Raw genomic sequence first — 22,562 nt, 5'->3', positions numbered from 1 at the left:
TGTCCTGTAGTTAACAAGTCATGTTGATTCCATTATTTGGCTTTAAGTCAAGGGTCAGATCAAATTATTAGTCAGCATGATTTTGATCTATTTATATGATTGTAAAACTATTAACAGAATAATGTTGATGAGCTTACTGACCATTCAGGTACTGTTATGCCAACGGTTAATTTGCCACCCATCAATAATCAAAATTTATACCAGATTGGGACTAGACATAAGAATGCATACCATGAGCCTAGGATTTTGGTGTTATAAAAACTCGGTAGGCTAGCTATAGTTCGACTCCCTCCACGAGTAGTGCATCATAACAAAATTTAAATATATATGCATTGTGTTACACAATATGATCTTGCGCACTAATGGTGCGATGATAAGCCTTGAATATGAGGTCTGATCCTCCAACCAGTGAAGATGTTAATGATGTCATGCGTTGTTATATAAATATTGAACACTCACATGCCCAATATTGACGATTTGTTTTATTTTACATGTGTTTGATTTTATTTACTCTTGTATATTTTTAAAGTTATTGTAATGTCTTTTTTTTAGTACTTACAATATTAGTTTCTATATTTTTAAGTGTTTCTAAACAACAAAATTATACTTTTACCATGTACTTACAATGATTTGAACTTATATCCTCATATATATGAGAGAGAGAGAGAGAGATCATAACACTATATCAATATGTCATTAATTTTATCGCTATTATAGTTGCTAGGTTAGATCTCGTGTTACACACGGACGAAAATTATACAAACTTCATATATATATATATATATATATACATATATATTTATATATATATGTGTGTGTGTGTGTAATAAAGCGACAATAAGTACACAACATAAATACTGCAATAACAATGAGATATAATTACAAATTTTATTAAACTGCGCGTTTAATAAAGCAACAATATAATTAAACCTCTTAACTTAAACCAAAATTTCAATCCAAACATCTAGTCCAAACGTTCATAAATAATTTCCCAAAATCCAAAATGAATAAAATAACAAAGTCTCAAAATTTTAGAAAATAACAATAAAAACAATAATTGTCTTTATTTCTCAATAAATGATTATTATAACTATTTATTCTTAAACATTTCTCAACTTAGAAGTTAGTGTTTAAAATTATTGTTCAGATTAACATGTGAAAATTTATATAAGTGAAAAACTGATGAGTTAGAAGCCTATATAAACATGCAAGTTAAATATCATAGGAAAACCTTTATTGCTTTAATAGTCTGAATTAAATAATTAGTATTATTGTATAATCTTAATGTTAGTTCATAACTACAAAAACTCAATGGATGGGATGGAAATGATACACATGTCATGCACTTGGGATGAAAAGGATGTGGTGAAATTAATAATAAAAATTAAGCAATACGGTTGAAAAGGAGGTGAAAAGAGAGATTGCATGTAGTATGAGTGAGATGAAGATAATGGACACGCGGACGAACAAATGATAACGGGTATATGTACTAAAATGAATATTTCGGTATCGCTATTAAATTTTTTAAGAAAATCGGGATCGATACTGGTATTGGTATTTATTAACTTTTTGTCTACAATACCGGTAGCGTGTTGGTACCAGACTGAGCATTTTCGATATCGATGGCCAGTACTGACACTGGTACTAAGTTTTAAAGAAATCATGATGGGGAAATTTAGGATCGGTAGTCAGTATCAGTGGATATCTATATAGTACCGAGCTCATTCCTAGACACGCTCCACCTTTACATCTAAAGATCAAAACTACTTTTATTTATTACCTAAAAAAAAAGTATTTGACTTTCTTATTTTTTCTCATTTATGTTGATTTAATCTCACTTCTTTTCTACTCAAACTTCATTTAAATTACTTATTACTTAAGGAAATTTCTCTCGCTAAGCTTTTAACTTAATTCTATGCCTTTTTCTTAAGACTTTGGCTTGTTTCATACAAATATTCATAATCTTGTTTTCATTCTTTTTCTATAAACATTATAGTTTAATAAAGCAATGTGTTAAGTGTTATTTAATTTTGTAAACATTTCTTTCAGTTTCACACATTTTGTTATATGACAAACATTTGTCATGGAATAAAGTCATGCATCATACCCATATAGAGTGACGACATTGTTGTCATATGCACCCTGCCCATATGACTGTCTCGTCCTCACTAAGACTTTATTTAATAAATATTTTGTTATTATAACACGTTAATCGTATATCTTTTGTTGTTTATCGATCATGCACTTCATAACTTGAAAATTATGTTTCTTGAAAGAAATGTTTACCAGAAATCATGTAATTCTACTCAACGACTGTTCCATAACTTTATGAGAAAACACACCGTTCTTACTCTCACCCCTCACGTCACCATCAAATCATTTCACGAGACATTACTAGTTACCCGATTAGGCCATGAGGTATACTCTAACCCATCTTAATTCCACATAAGCTCTACATCACTCATTTTTTGCTTTTTCACTCTATGTCATCCAAAGGAAATGGTTTAACCCCATTTTAACACATAATTAATATAACAAATCAATTAGTAATTAATACATAATTAATGCATATTGTTCCTTTTAACCCTTTAAAAAACATAACCCATAGGCCATTTTAACACACTTAACACAAGTGAGGAGTGGTTTAATTCATCTTTAAAGTATCATGTCACTTTAACCTATATATGAGTTAGAGTATACCTCATGACCTTACAAAATTCATTTTGCATAATTAAGCCAACCCACCTAATTATTATTCCAAATCAATCAACAAGTCACATACGGAAATACCTCATACCACGGACACTTGACTTCACTTGAGTGGTACCAGCCACTTGACTTGTATGTATCATCAATCCAACAAGGCGTCGGTCGCACGTATCTACCATCCTTCTCCCACGTGCGAACCTACTCTACTCTGATTGGTCACACACTGACAGACTCATTTTGTGTTCTCTATACTTTACAGCTCAACCTTCATGCTTCTGCTTCCTCATCCTCTCAATTGCAGATCCAATTCACGTTTCTAGGTTTAACTTCAATTCAATTACTTGTAATTTACTCACTCCAATTAGTTCCGTACGAGTTCAATTTACTGTTTGTTTATCGGATTGAGATGTTGATGTAATTATGTGAAATTAGGTTTAGTTATAGTTCCATTACTTGCTTTCTGGTTCTGATTACCTAAAATGATGATAGCGATCTGTTTATAGTGAAATTCACTCACACACTCGTTCAGTTTCTGTTATACTTGTAATTTACTCGAATTAGGCAGAATTAGTTCAGTAGGAATTTACGTTACTGTTTATCGGTATAATTTGAGCAGGTTTAGTTGCAATTTGATGTGGTTATGTGAAATTAGGTTTAGTTATAGTTTCCTTACTTGCTTTCTGATTTAGTTTGCCTGCAATGTGAATTTGTGATCTGTTAATGGTGAAGATTATCGAGGTTTTTCGATGCAATTATGTGAAACTAGGTTGAGTTATAGTTTCATTGCTTGTTTTCTGATTCTGATTACATAAAATGATGATTTGCGAGCTGTTTAGACTCGTTCAGTTTCTGTTGCTAGCTTTAAGTTTAACTAGGATAGTTGTAATTTACTCGAATTAGGCGGATTAGATTCGTAGGAGTTCAGCTGACTGTTTATCGGTTTATGATATTGTTTACCTGCAATGATGATTTGTGATCTGTTATTGATGAATATTATCGAGTTTTTTTTATTTTGTTGTTTTAATATGCTGAACGTGTGGTAACCTGGAGGCTATTGGCAATGGTTTTGTTGATAATTTGATATGCATATTTGTCATTCATTTCAGGTTTTAGTAATAGTAGTGTATGAATCTTTGGTCCAGAATAGAAAGTTGCTGCTGCCAGGTCAGCATTTCATTTCAAAGTAGTTACTGCTGGTAGTCATTACTTTGAATTCCTTCACGATTGCACTGATGGTTACTTGCTAATACATGTGCAGGTTTAGGTTTAACCAGATGATATGTAAAAGATTCATTATTATGCTTAATCAGCAACGCAATGGGAATAAAAAGTATACAAAAGCCATTGCAAGTGTACATTGTATTGTTATGCTGTTTGACGACAATCTGCCAAGGTCTAACTGCTGATGGTATGTCAACTTTATTCTTGCTTAGCTGTCACTTAATCTAGTTCTTTTATTAACACATTTGTGGCGCTCATTATCCAGGTGAAGCTCTTGTTAACTTCCGTTCAAATATTATAAACTCGGATGATGTTCTAAGACAATGGAGGCCTGAGGATCCTGATCCGTGTGGGTGGAAAGGGGTAACATGTGATTCAAAAACCATGAGAGTTATATCTTTGTGAGTCATCAATCATCATAACCTCATTTTAACAAAATAGATTATTGTTATTATTTGGTGTTTTGATCTGTATGTATGTGTTGTAATTGCTTTGGTGTTTTAATCTTTTTAGGAATGTTTCCCATCACAAGTTAAAGGGACCACTATCACCAGATATTGGACGGCTAGATCAGTTGAAATTCTTGTAAGTGATTTTGAAATTCTCTTAAAACGTTTGTGCTTGATTGCTATAACTACTGATGATGTATACTTGTATATGTAATGTGTTCTAGAGATCTTCATCACAACAACTTTTATGGAGCAGTTCCTCCAGAGTTAGGGAATTGTACAGAGCTGCAAGGATTGTAAGCCATTTGACGATGTTTATTTGAGCTATGTCCATCTTTATTTGGTGATATTTTAATTTTGTTTTTTTCTGTTATTATTTAAACAGATTTTTGCAGAATAATTACTTAAGTGGATTTATTCCTACTGGATTGGGAAATCTTTCAAACCTTCAAACATTGTGAGTTAGATTCTCTCTTTAGATTGGGAAACGTATATGCTCATACATGATTGTGAAAAAAATCATGATCTTTTGTAAATATTACTGTAGAGATGTATCTAGTAATTCTCTTGATGGAAACATTCCCACTACAATTGGGAATTTAAGGAATCTTGTAAACCTGTAAGCATGTTTCTTTTAATTTCCCATTCGGTCTTTTTGGATTATTATTTTATTTATATTGTGGAACCTTCTACTGACATATATTCTTTATAATCCATAAAGCAATGTGTCATACAACTTTCTATCCGGCCCAATTCCAACCGATGGTGTTCTTGGCCAATTTGGAAGTGACTCGTGAGTTCTTAATCTGTCGTTCCCTGCTTATCACGTTGTTTAATGTATACTGTAAAAAGATACATAAATATATTTTAGATTCTTACATATACACAAGTATAACAAGCCATATTGGTTAAATTCTTGTAGGTTTGTTGGAAACAGTGACTTGTGTGGGAAGCAAGTTAATAAGTTATGTGAAGATGATGTTGAAAATCAACAGCCTACAGGTCTAATTATCTTCCTTTAATCAAATTTTAGTTGATTTTTTTATAATAATCTGTTGCTTATGACAGTAATTGCTAACAACTTCCTTCTGTTCAATTCATCTCCTTATGTGTCACTTGTGTTTACATTTGACTGATTTTATTTTCAATCTTTATTTGTGTAGCGAGCCAAAATGTGAAAAAAAATTCTGGACGGCTATTTATCAGTGCTTCAGCTACTGTCGGTGCACTGTTGTTGGTTGCACTTATGTGTTTTTGGGGCTGTTTTCTGTATAAAAAACTCGGGAAAAATGATGTTAAAGGGCTTGCAAAGGTTGTCAGTGGAGGTAGGATTCTAATAACCATTTGATGGATATTAATAATAATAAGGGAAAATGTGAGTTTATATTGGTGATATTAAGTTTTTGTAATGTCAGGTGCATCCATTGTTATGTTTCATGGAGACTTACCATACTCATCAAAAGACATCATCAAGAAACTAGAAACATTAAACGAGGAGCATGTAATCGGTGTTGGCGGTTTTGGAACAGTTTACAAGTTAGCAATGGATGATGGGAATATTTTCGCCTTAAAAAAGATTATGAAATTAAACGAAGGATTCGATCGTTTTTTCGAAAGGGAGCTCACGATTCTCGGAAGCATCAAACACAAATACTTAGTGAATTTGCGAGGATATTGCAATTCTCCCACTTCCAAATTGTTGTTATATGACTACCTGCCAGGTGGCAATCTAGATGAAGCTCTCCATGGTAATAAATTAGTGCATTTTATCTTTGTTAATTACATTATACAAGTAGTTATGTGATAGTTAAAAATAATAACTATGATGTTTCCAGAAAATGGCAATCGACTAAACTGGGATGCACGGCTTAAGATTATTATGGGAGCTGCAAAAGGGCTTGCTTATTTGCATCATGATTGTTCACCTCGGATTATACACAGAGATATAAAAGCTAGTAACATTTTACTTGATGGGAATTTTGAGGCTCGGGTTTCTGATTTTGGACTTGCAAAATTGCTTGAGGATGAAGAATCTCATATTACAACTATAGTTGCTGGAACTTTTGGTTATCTAGCTCCTGGTAAGAAATATTAACTTTAAGTTAGGTGCAAAACATAAAACCAACTTACGGTTTATTATCGAATTAAGCAACTAACCTCATTTTAAAATTTATTTGATTATTGCTGTTGTTGCATTGGTTCAACCTATGCCATATATGCAAAAGAAATGGTTATTTGAAAAGAAAATGAAAAATATATATATTTACAAGGTTAAAAAATGATTTATTTTTTATTTATATTAAAAAATAACTATTAAATATCAAATTAGATGCTACATGCGTAACATGCAATTACATATTCACTAAAATGCCAAAATAAGATACCATGTCAGCAGTTTTGGAGAACCAGCAAACAGAATGACTGGCTACCGATTGAACTTGTTCATTTGGTGTTACAATCAGTAATAAAATGAAACTTGGTTGTTAAAATTGTAAGTTGGCTTATATTTTACGCTTATTTAATTGGTTACTAAAGAAATGATTATGTAAAAAGAAAATGAAATCTAAATTTATTTACAAGTTTGTAAATGATCTGTTTTTTAGTTTATATTCAAATATGACTATTGCATGTCAAGTTAGATGTCACATGCATTTGCATATACACTAAAATAAGATGCCATGTCAGTGGTTCAGAAAAATCAGCAAACAAAATGACGGGCTACCAATTGAACTTGTTCTTTCATAGGTACAGTCGGTAATAAAATTTTGCTTGGTTTCTGTTTTCGCCAAATTAAATGTTAATTAAAATTGTGATAAGTACTAAAAAAGTGTAAGGTTCACTTATAATTTTTACGCCTTTCTCTTATAAAATCCCTTCAAACCGATTTTTTAATATCTTTACAATTCTGTGATTTGTGTAATGTACTGCAGAGTATATGCAGAGTGGTAGAGCAACAGAGAAAACCGATGTTTATAGTTTTGGTGTGCTTATGCTTGAAGTTGTAAGTAGAAGAAGGCCCACTGATGCTTCTTTCATAGAGAAAGGCCTTAATATTGTTGGCTGGGTATGTATTTCATGCATTTATATCCTTATTTAGCAAATTAACTATTTATAATAAGGTTATTGTCTGAAAACCCTATTTGCATGACCAAATCTTTTTCAGTTAAATTACTTGGTAACGGAGGGTAGGCCACATGAGATAATTGATGGCGATTGTGAGGGTGTGGGGTCAGAAACCCTACACCCTCTGCTCTCGGTTGCAATCCAATGTGTTTCTTCAAGCCCGGAAGACCGTCCCACGATGCACAAGGTGGTGAAGACACTTGAATCTGAGGTTATGACGCCATGCCCAAGTGACTTCTATGATTCATCATCAGATTAAAGTTTATTTCATGCGATTGGTGCTCGTAAGTTGGAGATCAAAACAGCCACAGGAGGCAGATATGAGAAGATCTTTTTGTTCTGCAAATTCAGCTTTCCACTTGATTGTAAGTGTTTTTTGGGTTGTGATATTAGAAAGGTACCCTTTTCCATGTGTATATGATGTTTAACTGTCACCTTTCACCATTCCTGTATCATTCACCCTTTTCTTCTTTATTTATAGTGCACATTTTCATCAGTTACTGAGTTACTCGTCAAAACACGCGTGATGTGTTTATTTGACATTTAACCAAGTCTAACAATATACATAATACCTTGCAACCTATATGTTAAGTATTATTAAATGCACCCTGACACACATACAACTTGGTTTAGAAAGGCACTAGGTGCACTGAGGCGTTTAGGTCCCAAAAGTCGAGGTGTGCGCATCACATATGCAAGACATTGTTGTGTACAACCAAATAAGCTTTATTCACATCAAGAAGCCGTGTCTATCTCATCTCTTTTCAAGTAAATCTTTCGCAATATCTTCTGTCATTTTGGTTGTGTTTACACAACATTCTTCTATGTACTCTAATTTTAACCAAATTTGACCCAGAAATACATGAGTGGCCCCTTCAAGGCGTTGCTAGCTCATCTCACGCCTTTTAAAACCAAAATACACACGTCACTCTTAATGCTATGTTGTGTTTTAACTTTTAAGTACCATAAAGGCTAACCGAATTTGTAATTTGGTTCGGTTCTAATTGGTTTTGTTGTCTTCTGTCTTATCTTCTTACTCGGAGCCTCAAAAATCTTTAGCCTCACAATATATTGTGGAAAACGTGTTTTGACTCTCCACATCCTTACTAGGACAATTTCTTAAAGTAGTGTGCATGTATTTCTATTCCACGGATATGAATCATTGATCATAATGGTTTTAACTTTTAAGTTTTAACTTCTTATCAAAAGATATTAATTTGGTCAACTTAATCCTACTCTACATTACCATTTCTATGGCCTAAACTTTTTACTACCTCATAAGTCAAAATTTAACAAATATGACATCTTTTAAGCATACTTCAGCTAAAAAAAAGTTACTCAAACCTATTAAATCTTTTACCATAATTTTATTTAACTTAAATTATACAATACTTTTTTTTATAGTTACATTATGTATTATAAAAACTAATCATATATATAGATAAATGTTAACCGGTTATTTCATTTAATACATGACGGATAACTAATTTAATTTTATGAAACTTTTGATGTAAATAAATATGAGGGTTTGGATCAAATACAAATGAAATTAACGTGCTAAACGTGAGAATCAAGTAGAGTAATTATATATAAAAATAGAGTAATTATGTAACTACATCATAGAGTAAATATCATAGAGTAATTACATAATTACTCTACTTATATATATAATTACTCTACTTGATTATCACGTTTAACACGTTAATTTCATTTGTACGTTAACATTCCCCAATATATGATACGCACATTAAAATAAAGCAATGATGCTAGATACATGATTACTATAAAACACAAACTAGAATCATATAAATCATGCACACTTTTTAGAAAGAATTTTGCCCTCTAAGTTTATAAGCACACGCTCGATACTAAAACTCTTATGAAAGAGTTCTTATGTTCCAATTTCCAACCAATTCTCTACCATAGCCTCGATCTCATTGATTGACGTAGCAGTGACAAAATCTCTTGTTTTTTCTTTCACTTTTGCAGTCTCTCTTCTTTTTTGTTCTTTTTAGAATGTTAATTTCTTATGTGTTTGGCCACCACACTCTCTAATTTGGAGAGTCATGTTACCTCATTTTAGCCAGAATATGTTATCTTAGCCGGTCACATGCTGGATTCAGAGTTTGACTTGGGTGTTACCATTGGCTGCCACTTGACAGTCGTTGTGTCACCACAAGGGCAGAACTCTCTAGCGTAAGACAAGGTGTGATGAAAACCCGGGTGAGCTCGGGATTTGAACTGACAACCTCGCAAGGCCTAGCTGAAATCTTAATTGTCATAGACTCATAATCTATCAAAACTGACACAAGTAGGGATCGAACTTGAATCTTTAGTTAGATACCCAAACTACTAATACTTTTCTATTAGCTAAAAGTTAAAATAATAACAATATATATGAAATTTTCAACTTTTCAAAAAAAGAATAATAATAATAATATATTTAAGTCACTTAATGAGATAGTAAGTGAAGTGAAATTGGTAATTTCTCACTTTTTCCCTTTGTAAAGCGCACATCACATCGAGAGAGATATCCATGGATTCCGGTTCCGGCAGATCCGGCGGTAAAATCCTGAAACAGAAGCGAATTGGTGCTCGTAACACACCTTACGACCGTCCTACTCAGCCTCAACAACCAGAAGAAGAAGAAGAAAAGCCTGGTTGACTCAGCGGACTTGTTTCGCCTGCTAAATATGTCGCTGGCGGTGCTTCCAAAATCATTTCCTCCATTTGGAACCCTAACACTTGGTCCGCTCGTTCTTCAGACACTGATGCTGTCACAGGTACTACTAGTTAATTATCATCTTCTTTTAGGGCTTATGTATTGTTATTTAGTTCAATTGTTTATCAGTTAATTGCCCTAGGGTTTGTTACATGAGTTTAGAGTACGGTTATTGGTGAAGATTCAATTAAAAGTTAATTAATTAAGTATAATCAATGTTAACTTGATGAAACTGATGTTGACTCAGGTAGTTACTTATCTTATAATGGCTTCTGTATTGTGATTTACTTAATTACTTAAATCATTAATGTTACTTTAATAGTGTCTCTTCATCCAGTATCTGAAACCTTTTTTTTATTATAAACTCATAAGTTACGTATTTGATATCTGTTTATTTATGAGTTAATCTGGGATTGGTGGTGGAGGATCATGTGTTTAAAGCTCAAGTAACTGTTGTATATGTATTTTTAATAATTTAGGCTATACATAGTTGTCAAAGGCACAAAGGAACTTAGAAAACAAGAGACCGAGATAAGCAAGGGACATAACATAAACATACAATTTTTGGGAGTTTTAGACATGCTTTAGGCTTATTTAAGGCTAGTTTAGGCTGGTTCCAGGCCATTTTTGGATGTTACAGATCTAGTTTCCTAGAATTTGCAAAATTTTTATTTGAGTTTTCAATATTTGGCCGGAATCTTGCGTGAAGGTCAGCGGAGGGCCTGAATGGTAGCAACACGCTTTTTAGCCTGGGCCTAGGTGTGCGCCCGAAGGGCTTTTGACAACACAGGGCCTATAAAAAATGGATAGTTATACTATAAACAAGAAATCTGAAGAAACTGGAAGTGGAATAATACTGTTTCTATGATTCAGAAAATTTGATTTGAACACTTTGGTAATTCATTCATTAATTTCATATTGTTTTTGCTATGCTTTGCAGACGATGAGTCTGGAGATGAAGAAAATCCTTTGGATGGTGCTTTGGAGTTGAGTGAGGTAGTATCTCATTTCTTTATTCTTAGTTTTTGTTTCGTATGTAGTGTTGACTTTTGATCACCAACTAACTGCTTATGAACTTAGTAGTATAAAATAAATAGTTGCATTTACTTTTCTGTAAATGGTAGATCCAGTGATTAGTTTTCCACTTAAGTTTGATTGTATATATTTTACTGCAGCAAAAGCCGTATCAGAAGAGTGAGCTTTTGCACTATATCGAGCAGCTACTTTTGTTTGAACATTTTACAAGGTAACTTTTGATTAAATTATTCTATTATCAATTTATCACTATGTACTAGTATCTAACTTCAATAAATTTACCTTGATTTGAACATTAGTGAAAAACTGGCTAGTACACTGTTTGTTTTCTCATTTTATTTGATGATTAACTTTGTGCCCCCAATGTTTTTTTTCCCAAAAATTTCTAACAGGGATGAGTGTGATAGACTCATAGAGATTATCAACTCACGAGTTGTGGATAATTCTAATGATGCAGGACCAAGTATGATACATAGCAGCACTAACAATGGTATATCCAACATCGAAGAACACGTGACTATGTTTTCCTGTGCTAAACTTACGTTAATATGGACAGATGATTTTTTTAATGTTAAACAGAGACTTCTGATATACATAACCAAGCTATTTTGGAAGCAAAAAAGTGGATTGAAGAGAACAAAGTTAGATCTGGTTTAAGATCCGACTTGGATAATGGAATCTTTGCTCTTAAGTCTGTTATGACACCACAGGTTAGGTTTTTAACTTTTGATACAGTCATATTCCCTTAAGTGTTTGATTGTTTATCTCAATTGATTTTATTTTATGAAACATGAATAATATTTGTTTTCTGATTTTTTTGTATTCAGGCTACTGGAAAGGAAGCAGGGTCACCAGTTGATGTGGCAAAATCATATATGAAATCTCGTCCTCCATGGGCATCTCCTATAAATAATGATAAATTACTAGCAACTCCATCACCATTAGCTGCAGATTTGTTTAAGGAAAGAACACCATTTTCTTCTACTGGTGGTCTTTCTTTCTCATCAGCAAAGGTCACCAATACTAATAGTCAAATAGCTAAAATGCCATTTAATACCAAGATCTATCCTTTATTTTTCTGATTTGTGAACATGTTAATGATACAGAAGGATTATCTTTCTGCTGGATCATGGAACATTCTAGAAGAACTTAGGCGGGTTCGCACCAAAGCAACTGAAGATCTGCTAAACAGCCAGCGATCTGCGAAACTTGCATTATCTGCAAATGAAACATCAATAATTGCTGCAGGAAGAACCGAGCTGTTTAAATCAGTGGATGAAGTTGTGAACCTGGCTGCTGAAGGGAGTGATCCAATCCTCTCAGGTTGTATGTGAAAATGTGTGAAATGTTAGCTGTCTTGAAATATTTTCAGTTTCTGAAATTAATGCATATTAAAGCAATAAAATCACTGTGTCAGATATGATGACTTCTCAAAATAATTTAGCCACTGAGGCCTTACAATCGCATCCTGCAATGCCAAATCTGGAGCAATATCAGGTATGGAATGGCAACAAAAGTGTGCTTATCTAAGTATAGTAATCCTTAAAGCTCAAATTACCTAGTTGCCCTCTTATAAAGTTTTGTTGATGCTGATCTTGGTCCACAAGATTCTATTTTAGTTGAAAACGAGTTTTAAAATGGTTTTCTTTATTTTGGTAAGATGGACAGACTAAAGGCTAATTGACAACCATTTTTTTTTTCAGTATGGTATAATTGTATAGTCAAGTGTTGCAAGTCTCATAGGAAAGGGAGGGTATGTTGATATAATACTAAGCGTAAATGGTTGTCGTAGGTAGCAGTCTAAACCCATTTTAAGTATATATGGGTGGTATTATGTTTTTATCTCTAATGGATTTAATAAATAATAAAGAGTGTAAAAGGAAACATGTCACATGGTCAAACAGAAGTAAAACAATGGGTCTACAGTCAGTTGATATAATATGAGTTTCAAACCATGTTTAACACAATAGTTTCTTATTAAAAAAGTTAGAAAGTTAGTGCAAAACATGTTTTTGGTCGAACCAGCGCGGAAGAAAATTTGCATCTTGACCTATTTCTACATATGAATAGGTCAAGTTATGTTTTATATCTAGTGATCCTACGGAGTAAATTAGAATAAAATAGCTTAAAGAAAGAAACATGGCAAACAGGTTTACGGTGACCAAAAGTGAATATTCATTGCATAAATATTTTACTGATTCGTCCTTAAATTGATCAGATTTGACAATAGTTTTGGTAAAGAAAAAAATACAAATGTTTGTCCTCTTTCTGGTCAACCCATTCTGAACCAAAATGTGAAGTTAACATGTTGCCTAGCCCGTGTTACCACCTTTAGGTAGTGTTTGTTATGAAGTAATGATAGATGGAATGAAATGGATCATTCTAAGGGAATGAAATAAAACATGTTTGGTTGTCATTCATCAATGGAATAAATCATTCCTAAGGAATGCAATTCCTTCCATATATAACATTTTTCATTCCTTATTAAAAGGTAGTTTTTCTTTCATTCCTTCTAGGAATGAAATGGAAAATAATCAACAATAATAATAATAATAATAATAATAATAATAATTATTATTATTATTAATTATTACAACTACTACTCCTATTGTTATTATTGTTATTTTAGCATCATCATTATTATTTTATTATAGTATAAATATTATTAAATTATTATTGTTATTATATTTTTATTACTATATCGTATTATCTTATTACTGTTTTATTAATTGACAAAAAAATATTATGATTTAATAGTTTACCATTTAATAAAAAATAATAATAAAGTGATGGTTCATTTCATTCCTATGTGGTAACCAAACAAGACAATGGAATAATAATGATTCATTCCATTCCGTTGCCCATTCCATTCTCTCGTTCATTCCATTACCCCATACCAAACAGACCCTTAGGGGTGTAAACTAGTCAAGCTCGAGCTCAGCTGGTTTAACTTATCAGAGCTCGAGCTCGGCTTGTTTCAAGCTATATTTCTAAAGCTCGAGCTTGGCTAGTGGGCAGTTTTTCAAATTTCGCTCGGCTCGTTTCAAGCTATATTTTTAAAAGATTGGCTCATTTATTATATAATAATGTTTTTATTAATTTATTTATATATATACATTTATAATTATTTATTTTATATAACATAGTATATATTATTTAGTTATTTTTAGCACAGTATACTATGTATAATAAGAACCTTCATGTAAATATATTAATGAAAACTGTATAAATAATAGGCTTGTTTAAGCTCATGAGCCAACTCGAGCTTGACAAGTGAAGTTTGTGCCTGTGCTTGTTCATTAAACAAGCTTATTTCTAGGCTCAAGCTCGGCGCACTTACACCGATTGCCACCTCTACTTATTTTACTGCTTACTTCCTCACCAGTTTAAACTTTTGGTTGGTATGTGAAGGGTATTAATCAAAACGGTCTGGAGAAGGAACAAGGCACCACACAGCCTGATGACAGAAATCTTGGCCATGAAAACAATAGCTTGGCTAAGGATATGGCTCAAGCAGACAACAATTGTTTTTTCATGACTGAATCGCCCGACATACCCACTGTTAGTAATTCTCAGGACAGCTTTAATAATACCAACGACCAAAGTCAGACCACAAAGAAGAAAGATGACATAACTGAGAACCAAGCAGTGACCAGAGCTAGCAGAAGCACCCGGAGAGCCAAATGAAGAGGTAAATGACAGGGTCACACGAGGGTAGTCTGGTAACTTAGCTTTATTACATGCTGCCTGTCATGTCAATGTAACATTATTTACTAGCGTGTTTAAAAAAAGACCGATGATTGAGACTGAGTTTGCGTTTATTTCTAGGCTTTAGAGCAGGTAGTATGTATTATTACGTCCTTGTATTCAGACTAATCTAGTGTTTGACTAACCATCTGTAATTCATGATCATAAACTTTGTGATTGTATTTCCTGTACCTTATTTTCTATGTTAGTCATGTTACGGCTTCACAAACACTTGGCGTGCGTGGTAAACATTATTCTATTTATAAAAAAATGTAAACAGAGAGCAATTTTGAATGGTCCAGAATTCCATTTATTTAGGGTTGTTTCAGAGACTGAAATTTGAAACTAAATATCGAATGGTGTTCATGTCCCACAAAACATGCCAATTTTTTCAACCATCAAATTTCGTTCATGTCAACCTATATATAGAACCTTGGCTATAAGCTTAGTTTCTCGTCACCTCTGCGGGCTTTCTTCTAACAGCGCAACGTCCATCATCGTTCTTCTACCACGGTAATGATTGTTGGCGTGACCCGTAATCTATTTCTATCTTTTTTCCATGCATGTAATTGGATTTGAAGATGAAAATGATCATGTTTTGTTTGAATATTGCAGGTCCTCTGATAGCCGGTGATTTGTTTACATTTGATCAATGTTGACAAAAGGAAGCGATATTAGTGTGGTGGGGAAACGAGGGCGGTCTCCGTTTCCTCGAAAACATACCGTGGCCTCCACAGAAACCAGAAAAATTCCTATTTATGAGAAACATACTGTGAGTTCAAGCATGTATGCTAGAAGTCATGTAAAACATCCTTCTGTTGACAGTAACAAACTTGTACCACAATCTAGATTTATGTCTCTAAAATCAAAGTTTAATGAAAAAAAGGTTACAAATTCATACACGAACACAACCGGTTTAACCAAAACTAAGGATCTCAGAAAGCCCGATATTGTGAAGGAAATCTTTCATGGTAAGAAGCAAACGAGGCAGCCAACGGCGATTGCAACTCATGATGAAGATGACAAGAAACTAACGGATCACGAGGATGAAAATATCTTAAAATGTGAAGTGGAGTCTCAAGATGTCGGCGATGCCCCAATATGTTTAAGAGAAGATCAAAACATGGCCGAACCGAATGCATGTAGTGAAGATAGTTTAACAACATCTAATGAACATGTCAGCATTGAACATACAGCTACTAAACCAATGAGTATCACTGACGATTCTAATCATTTTGAAGTTGATCAAGAAGTAGAGGTTGACTCAAAATATGTGGAACAAGATAGATCAAAGGACCCAGGACCGCATGACGAAGAGCCGGAGCCGGAGGAGGTAAAAGAGGTACCAAAAGAAGAAGAACAAAGATTAGAGGAGGTTGTGGCTTATGGGAAGAAGGAAACCGCAGCATATGATTATGTGATGGAGGAGACTCAAAAATGGAACAAAGTGAAAGCATTTGTTGGTGCATTTGAATATCTTATCACACTTGAATGTAATGACTTGCAAAATACTTATCAACATAGATATATAAATAAAAACGTATTACGTTAATCTTCATTGCTTTGCTTATTATATACGTATAATAATTAATAATAATATAATATACCGTGGCTTTACGTATTAACACGATTAATTTAACATAATCTCGTCTTTATTACTTATTAGAACTTAAAGAAAAACAACCCTAAATGTTATTTTAGAGTAGTATATATATACATAATAGACGTGTATTTATATCTACACATACAAGTGTGTTTTGTTTGTTTGTATACATGGAATGTGATACACTATGTTTCTCCAACTTCCTCTTATCAAACGAATACCAATTGTCCTCCTTCAAGATCTGATAGCACTTGCGGAATAACCAACATAAGTTAGACATAAATCCCTAATCCCTCAGAGCACAGAACTCATGATATAAACCTTGGCTAATCCTAAAGGGCGGATATGGGATATATAAGTTTGTAAAATTGCAAGACGTTATATGTGAAACTAATTAGGATTTTCTTTAAACTGATCTGTATGGGTCGTAAACTGCAGATGTTAACCTATAAGAACGTGGATAAGAGGTCTTGAATCACAATGGGTGTGTAATATAACTTGCTACTTAAATTAGGTTTGATATGCATGTCTATAACATAGATTTCTGAATATTGTGATTAACCTCTTTGGATCTTATCGTTTAGCACTTCATACTTTAATCAACAATTTAGATTGTTTAGAAAATTTCATAGATTAGTTCATTTAAATAATTTCATCAACAAGAGGGGGGGGGGGGGGGGGGATTTGGGAATTGGGATTGTTTATCAAGTCCCAGATCGATAATCAGACACAAATTAAACGACTAACTCTCGTTTATTATAATTAAGAAAATATAACTAAAAAACTGGTTACAACTCTCAAACCCTAACTCGATACGACTCTTGATGAACCCTAACTCGGTACATCAAGTTCACAATCACTAATGTCTAACATAACTCGGTTTATATAGACTAACCTAACTTGCTAGTCAAGACATTGCTAAATATAATAAAACCCTAATTGTAACACTATAAACCCATTACAACATTAATGAATTCCATTGGCCCAATAAGTCCAACCCGATCACCTACATGTGACGAGCATATTAAGTTGGAAATTACGTCTAACAGTTTATTCTAACCAACTTATAACTTAATTATCAACCTTTTGAAAAGTAATAAGATATTTGAGATTGCTTATGATGTGAGGGGAAAAGTTGATAAATTACACTTATTAACTTTTTAGAAATGTAATAAAAGGTTTCATAAATAACCCCAAACAGGACCAAAAAGGGATTTGATGTCTAACCAAGTGACTATTGTATTTACAAACTTTTTCATCTATTTCTTTAGCTTATGATGTAAGGGGAAAAGTTGATAAATTACACTTATTAACTTTTTAGAAATGTAATAAAAGGTTTCATAAATAACCCCAAACAGGACCAAAAAGGGATTTGATGTCTAACCAAGTGACTATTGTATTTACAAACTTTTTCATCTATTTCTTTAGCTTTTGAAACCGTGTATTGCATATGATTTGTCAAATGATAAAAATAAATATGGTTTATTATTCAATTGTTATTCTCAAGATACTTATGAATTAATTTAAAGTAGGCTCAATGGAAAAAACAAACGGGATTAACGAAAACTACTAAAATAGTATGATTTTGGAAACATTAGGTGTTGATTTTGCAAGAAATTTAAAAAATGTACGAAATTTGCGTAGTTAATCAAACCTCAGGTCTAAAAATGACACTTAATTTAATAATGAATAAAATCCATACTATATTGTAATCCAATTGACAAAATGGTTTTGACCCATAACTCATAAATAACTAGAATGAATGCGACGTGGAATTAGAAATTAGAAGAAATATAGGCTTAACACTATAGCTTCAACGTTTTCTTTTAATGGTATAATAAGATACATTTAAAGCTTTTCAAAATAGACTTTTAATTTAATCAACAAACCTGTCTATATAGATTAAATATTAAGGATACAATATTGAAAGTCAACTATATTCACCAATTGATATCCATTTTTAGGTTTTCATTTTTGTTTTATGTTTTGAGTACTCTTATTATCAATGGATAGAGTTATTCTACATGGCTATTGATTATGGTGGGGGCTTTAAAGCTCCTTCATAGGATCATGTTATCGTCACGTGAACACTGAAGGCTTTAAATCTCCAAACTATAATGCCTCTTTATGGTTTAATGCCCCCCAAAGGGCTTTAAACCTATTATTTATTTAACAAACACAGAGAATAAAGACTAAATAATAATACAATAATACTAAAATTAAAATTTAAATAAAAGTAAAAAACATACAAATAAAAACATAAACAAAAAACAATGATAACAATTTAAATTAACCAACATATAACTAATATTCGTCATTGTCCTCGTTTGCATATTTGGTCATCATCTTTTTTTTCTTTTCTCTAAAAGAGCTCGCGTGGCCGAATCTATATGCAATAGATCCTTTGGGAGGAACTTGAAATCATTGTCTCGTTGCCACTTCAATTGAACTTTTTTTCCTTTCATCATGCATGGTTTTGTATTCCGCACGCATAAACTTTTTTCTTCATGCATTCTTGTGATTTCATCTTTTGAGTCTTTTTTAACCTTGGCAATCTCGAATAATTTAAGCTTCAAATTGCCAAAACGCGAGCTCACTTCCGAACTCATCGAGGATGTCATTCTAGACGAAGATCCTCCACCTCTAGGTGCCGCCTTGGCTTTATCTCTTCCTACCGAACGTGGTAACTCCGGTTCATCAAAAACAAAATTGGTGTAACATCACGAAAATATCGTATCAAAAAGGCCAAATTTCAAAGTACAAGGACCAATCTTGAAGTATCTGTTTTCTTAACTTATCGCGATACGCGATACCCAAGACACAACGTCATCACGTATCGCGATGACGTGACTGACAGACGATGACACGTGCCTCCACGTGGCGTTGCGTGTCCATCCACGTGGCACACGCGGCAAGTCTACTAGGTTACGCGACAAGCCTAGTTGCGATATGTGATGACCTCCGAATAGGTCCATCGTGTGTCGCTATCCATTAAAATATAATAAAAGGATTCGTTAACCCATCGCAATACACGATGGATCTTTGGCAAGTCCCATCGCGTATCGCGATGGGTCATCAGATCGGCGTCTATAAATAGGGCCATCAGCCCATTCATTTCATTCACAACTCACACTCTCTCTAGAATAATTTCTCTCTCACTACCTCGATAAGCGTGCCCCGACCCTCCTCTAAATCTGTGCCGAAAACCGAAGTTACCACAAAGTGCGTACCATAAACCAACGACGTTATCTTGAAGTACGTGCCACCAAGAGACGAGTCGACACCCCGCCTCGAAGTGTGTGTCAAAGATCGAAGACCGACGTGGCTCGATTTGCGTGCCAAGAAGTGTTGATCAAGATTCCTCGAAAAGCGTGTCAGCGTGGAAGTGCTGCCCGAAAGTCTAGAAATATATAAGCCGACTAAGGTAGGCGGTATGCCCGAATAAAATATTAATATAATACTAAAAGGCTTAGACCTTAGTCGAGGATATACTCAATACCTCGAGAAAATAAACAAAGAAAATATGAATGAAGATATAAATATAAATCTTTGTTGATAATAAAATATTATTTATTTAAATATAAAATAAAGAAATAAAGTATACGTTTTTTCAAGAAGAAGAAACGTAGTATAAGGATATAAATGACAATTTAAACTAAAGGTTTAAATATCTTTATAGAAAAGAAAAGTCGTTTTGAACTAAAAGTTCGAATATAAAATATAATCGAGGTAAAAATTATACAAAAATAGACTGAAGGTCTAAAGCTAGATTATTGATCTAGTAATAACAAAAGGTTATACTCGTACGATAGGTCCGAAATAGCTAAAGAAAGACTAATCGATCAGTAAAGTGAAGCTGATCCTTTTAAAGGTGAATACGCCCAAAAATTTTATAACTCGTTTAATCGAGTCAATTAAATTGATTACATGAGATTACGTATCTCTAAAACATTATGAACACAAGTAGTCGCTGGCCCTCAGGCTGTCATGTATGTTTGTTTGGATCCTTACATATGTGGTTAGACGGTGGGCACACCACGCGACATCTGGTTATATGGCTCCACCACGATGGGTCGGACCTAATTTATGTCCGAGAGAGGGTAATCATGTGTATACCGATGGTAGCTAAGTAATCTTGAACGCTGCGGTGTTTGCTGAGCGGTTTCGAGTAGAGCTTAAGTTTATAATTGTGTTTAAGTTTTAACTTGATTATTCCTAAGCCACGATGGGTCGAAACCTATGTTATGTCTCGAGGGGTAATTAAGTAAATAAAATATTTTATGCGTCAGCTTATTCACCAGCATGTGTTGCTGACGTATTTTCAAACTGTTTTACAGGTAATGAAAATTAGACTCTTGGGAAAGACGAAGTGACCACTAGGCGATCTGATGGATCAGATCATTTTGTTAAAACATTAAATATGAATGGTGGTTTGATAAACAAGTAATCTTTTTGTAAACACTAACCGAGTATTTTATAATCTCGTGTTTTGTTATGTAAATATTAATATTTTAATCCACGCAAATATTTCCGCACTAATCACGTAACTCTGATTTATTTACAAAAACGGTACCAACTTTTGGTCACACGCCTAGGCCTAAGATGGGGGTGTGACAATTGGTATCAAACTTGTTTAACTTAAATTGACAACGACCATCAGGCGTGTCTTGAGACGGCGATTGACCGGCCGAAGTAGACGTTGTTTTTGACAGTTTGGACGGTCGTGATGAAGATGACGGGACCGACTCCCACTTTGGTGAGCTCGTGCATTGTCCCTAAGCTTCCAACATATTGAAATCTCCGTTATATTTGGCCCGATATTGTTTTAAGGCAAACTCCATCACGTTAGCATCTCATGTCGCTCTTTCTTCCATTGTTTGCAATGCGGCTGTAAATGTTGGAGAAGTTGGTTATTTTTTGCGCATTGTCTTCCATTTGTTGTAGAGGGAATCCTCCCCGCAGTAGAAAAGTCTTCCCATTGTAGCAAAGAACTTAGTACGTATTTCTTCCCAAAACTCCGGGGTATGTTTACCGTCACTTTCGATACAAATAAAAACTTAGTATTAGTCAACAAAAAATAAAACATTAAATATATATATATAAATACTTTTATAATTTACCTTGAATTGAGTCTTTGGATGAGTCAATCCCATGCACTTTCCAACGCTCTCCTCATCCATTTCCCACTTTAAGCTTTCGTCCGAAACCCTAGTTGTTTGACCGTCAGGTTTCTTGTTGTTTTGGATAAAAATCACTCAAGGATAATGTATCCAAATTTGTAAATGTGAGGTAAGGTGCTAACTCGATAATATCGAATGAGTAATCGTAATCAGGGTGAACACAGTGATTTGATCACGAGGGAAAAAGCCCTTAACCAAAATAGTCTTACTTCGGTCAAAACTTAACAAGGTAATCTCTTGGTCGAATCTCTTCGATCAAGGATTAACTAAGTAATCGTTGGTCGAATCTTTTTGGCAAGGATCAACAAGGTAACCTTTGGTCGATAAGTATGTGATTATCGTGATCTCTGGCACAAAAAACCCTCGGACGGTGAAAACTATCACCATCGATTATATTGATAATAATAGGTGGTTACAAGTGTTTGGAGATTCTGATCGATATTACAACGAAATGCTAGTGTGTAGAGAGAATTATAAGTTTTGCTCTAGTGTGTGTCTACTATAACTGATCATAATCTCAATTATATATAATAGATAATAACTCAATGGAGTTATTAATAATAAATGTTATTAACTAATTTTCCTAAAAATCCGCCTTTATCTTCAATGTAAACGTAACAGCCACTTTGACCACGTGCTCCATCACTCAGGCTGCGAAATAGGGGGTAGACCAGGCCTTGGAGCCGTTACACTTGATAAATATCAGCCTTCATATAAGAAATAACCGTTAATAACACCAAATACCGAGGATCCATGATCCTGACATAGCTCTG

General features: G+C 33.6%; 1 protein-coding gene and 1 pseudogene across 4 annotated transcripts; both read left to right on the top strand.

The window, feature by feature from the left end:
* The first annotated feature begins 3,705 nt into the window (after nt 1-3,705).
* Nucleotides 3,706-8,002, top strand: LOC143591732 (LRR receptor-like serine/threonine-protein kinase FEI 1). Of its 3 annotated transcripts, XM_077071850.1 has the most exons (14): nt 3,786-3,873; nt 3,968-4,117; nt 4,196-4,331; nt 4,444-4,515; nt 4,604-4,675; nt 4,765-4,836; nt 4,927-4,998; nt 5,101-5,172; nt 5,302-5,381; nt 5,543-5,704; nt 5,795-6,127; nt 6,215-6,460; nt 7,310-7,443; nt 7,543-8,002. In XM_077071850.1, the coding sequence occupies exons 2-14, from the start codon at nt 4,027-4,029 to the stop codon at nt 7,759-7,761; spliced, it is 1,761 nt and encodes a 586-aa protein (XP_076927965.1). In that variant the 5' UTR covers nt 3,786-3,873; nt 3,968-4,026; the 3' UTR covers nt 7,762-8,002. The 3 variants fall into 3 exon arrangements, with proteins under 3 accessions (XP_076927967.1, XP_076927965.1, XP_076927968.1); XM_077071852.1 differs by having other exon boundaries at nt 3,706-4,117; XM_077071853.1 differs by lacking the exon at nt 4,927-4,998.
* Nucleotides 8,003-9,995: 1,993 nt separating this feature from the next.
* LOC143591731 (protein KAKU4-like) lies at nt 9,996-15,209 on the top strand (annotated as a pseudogene). Its single transcript, XR_013145757.1, has 9 exons — nt 9,996-10,285; nt 11,165-11,220; nt 11,400-11,470; nt 11,652-11,749; nt 11,839-11,969; nt 12,087-12,272; nt 12,366-12,582; nt 12,677-12,756; nt 14,671-15,209. The product of XR_013145757.1 is annotated as a protein KAKU4-like (transcript).
* Nucleotides 15,210-22,562: the final 7,353 nt, after the last annotated feature.

The sequence above is a fragment of the Bidens hawaiensis genome, unplaced genomic scaffold (assembly GCF_021521415.1).
Source record: "Bidens hawaiensis isolate Kalapana, Puna unplaced genomic scaffold, B.hawaiensis_p1.1 tig00040025_1, whole genome shotgun sequence".
NCBI lineage: Eukaryota > Viridiplantae > Streptophyta > Magnoliopsida > Asterales > Asteraceae > Bidens > Bidens hawaiensis.
This window is presented reverse-complemented; position numbering and strand designations above follow the sequence as displayed.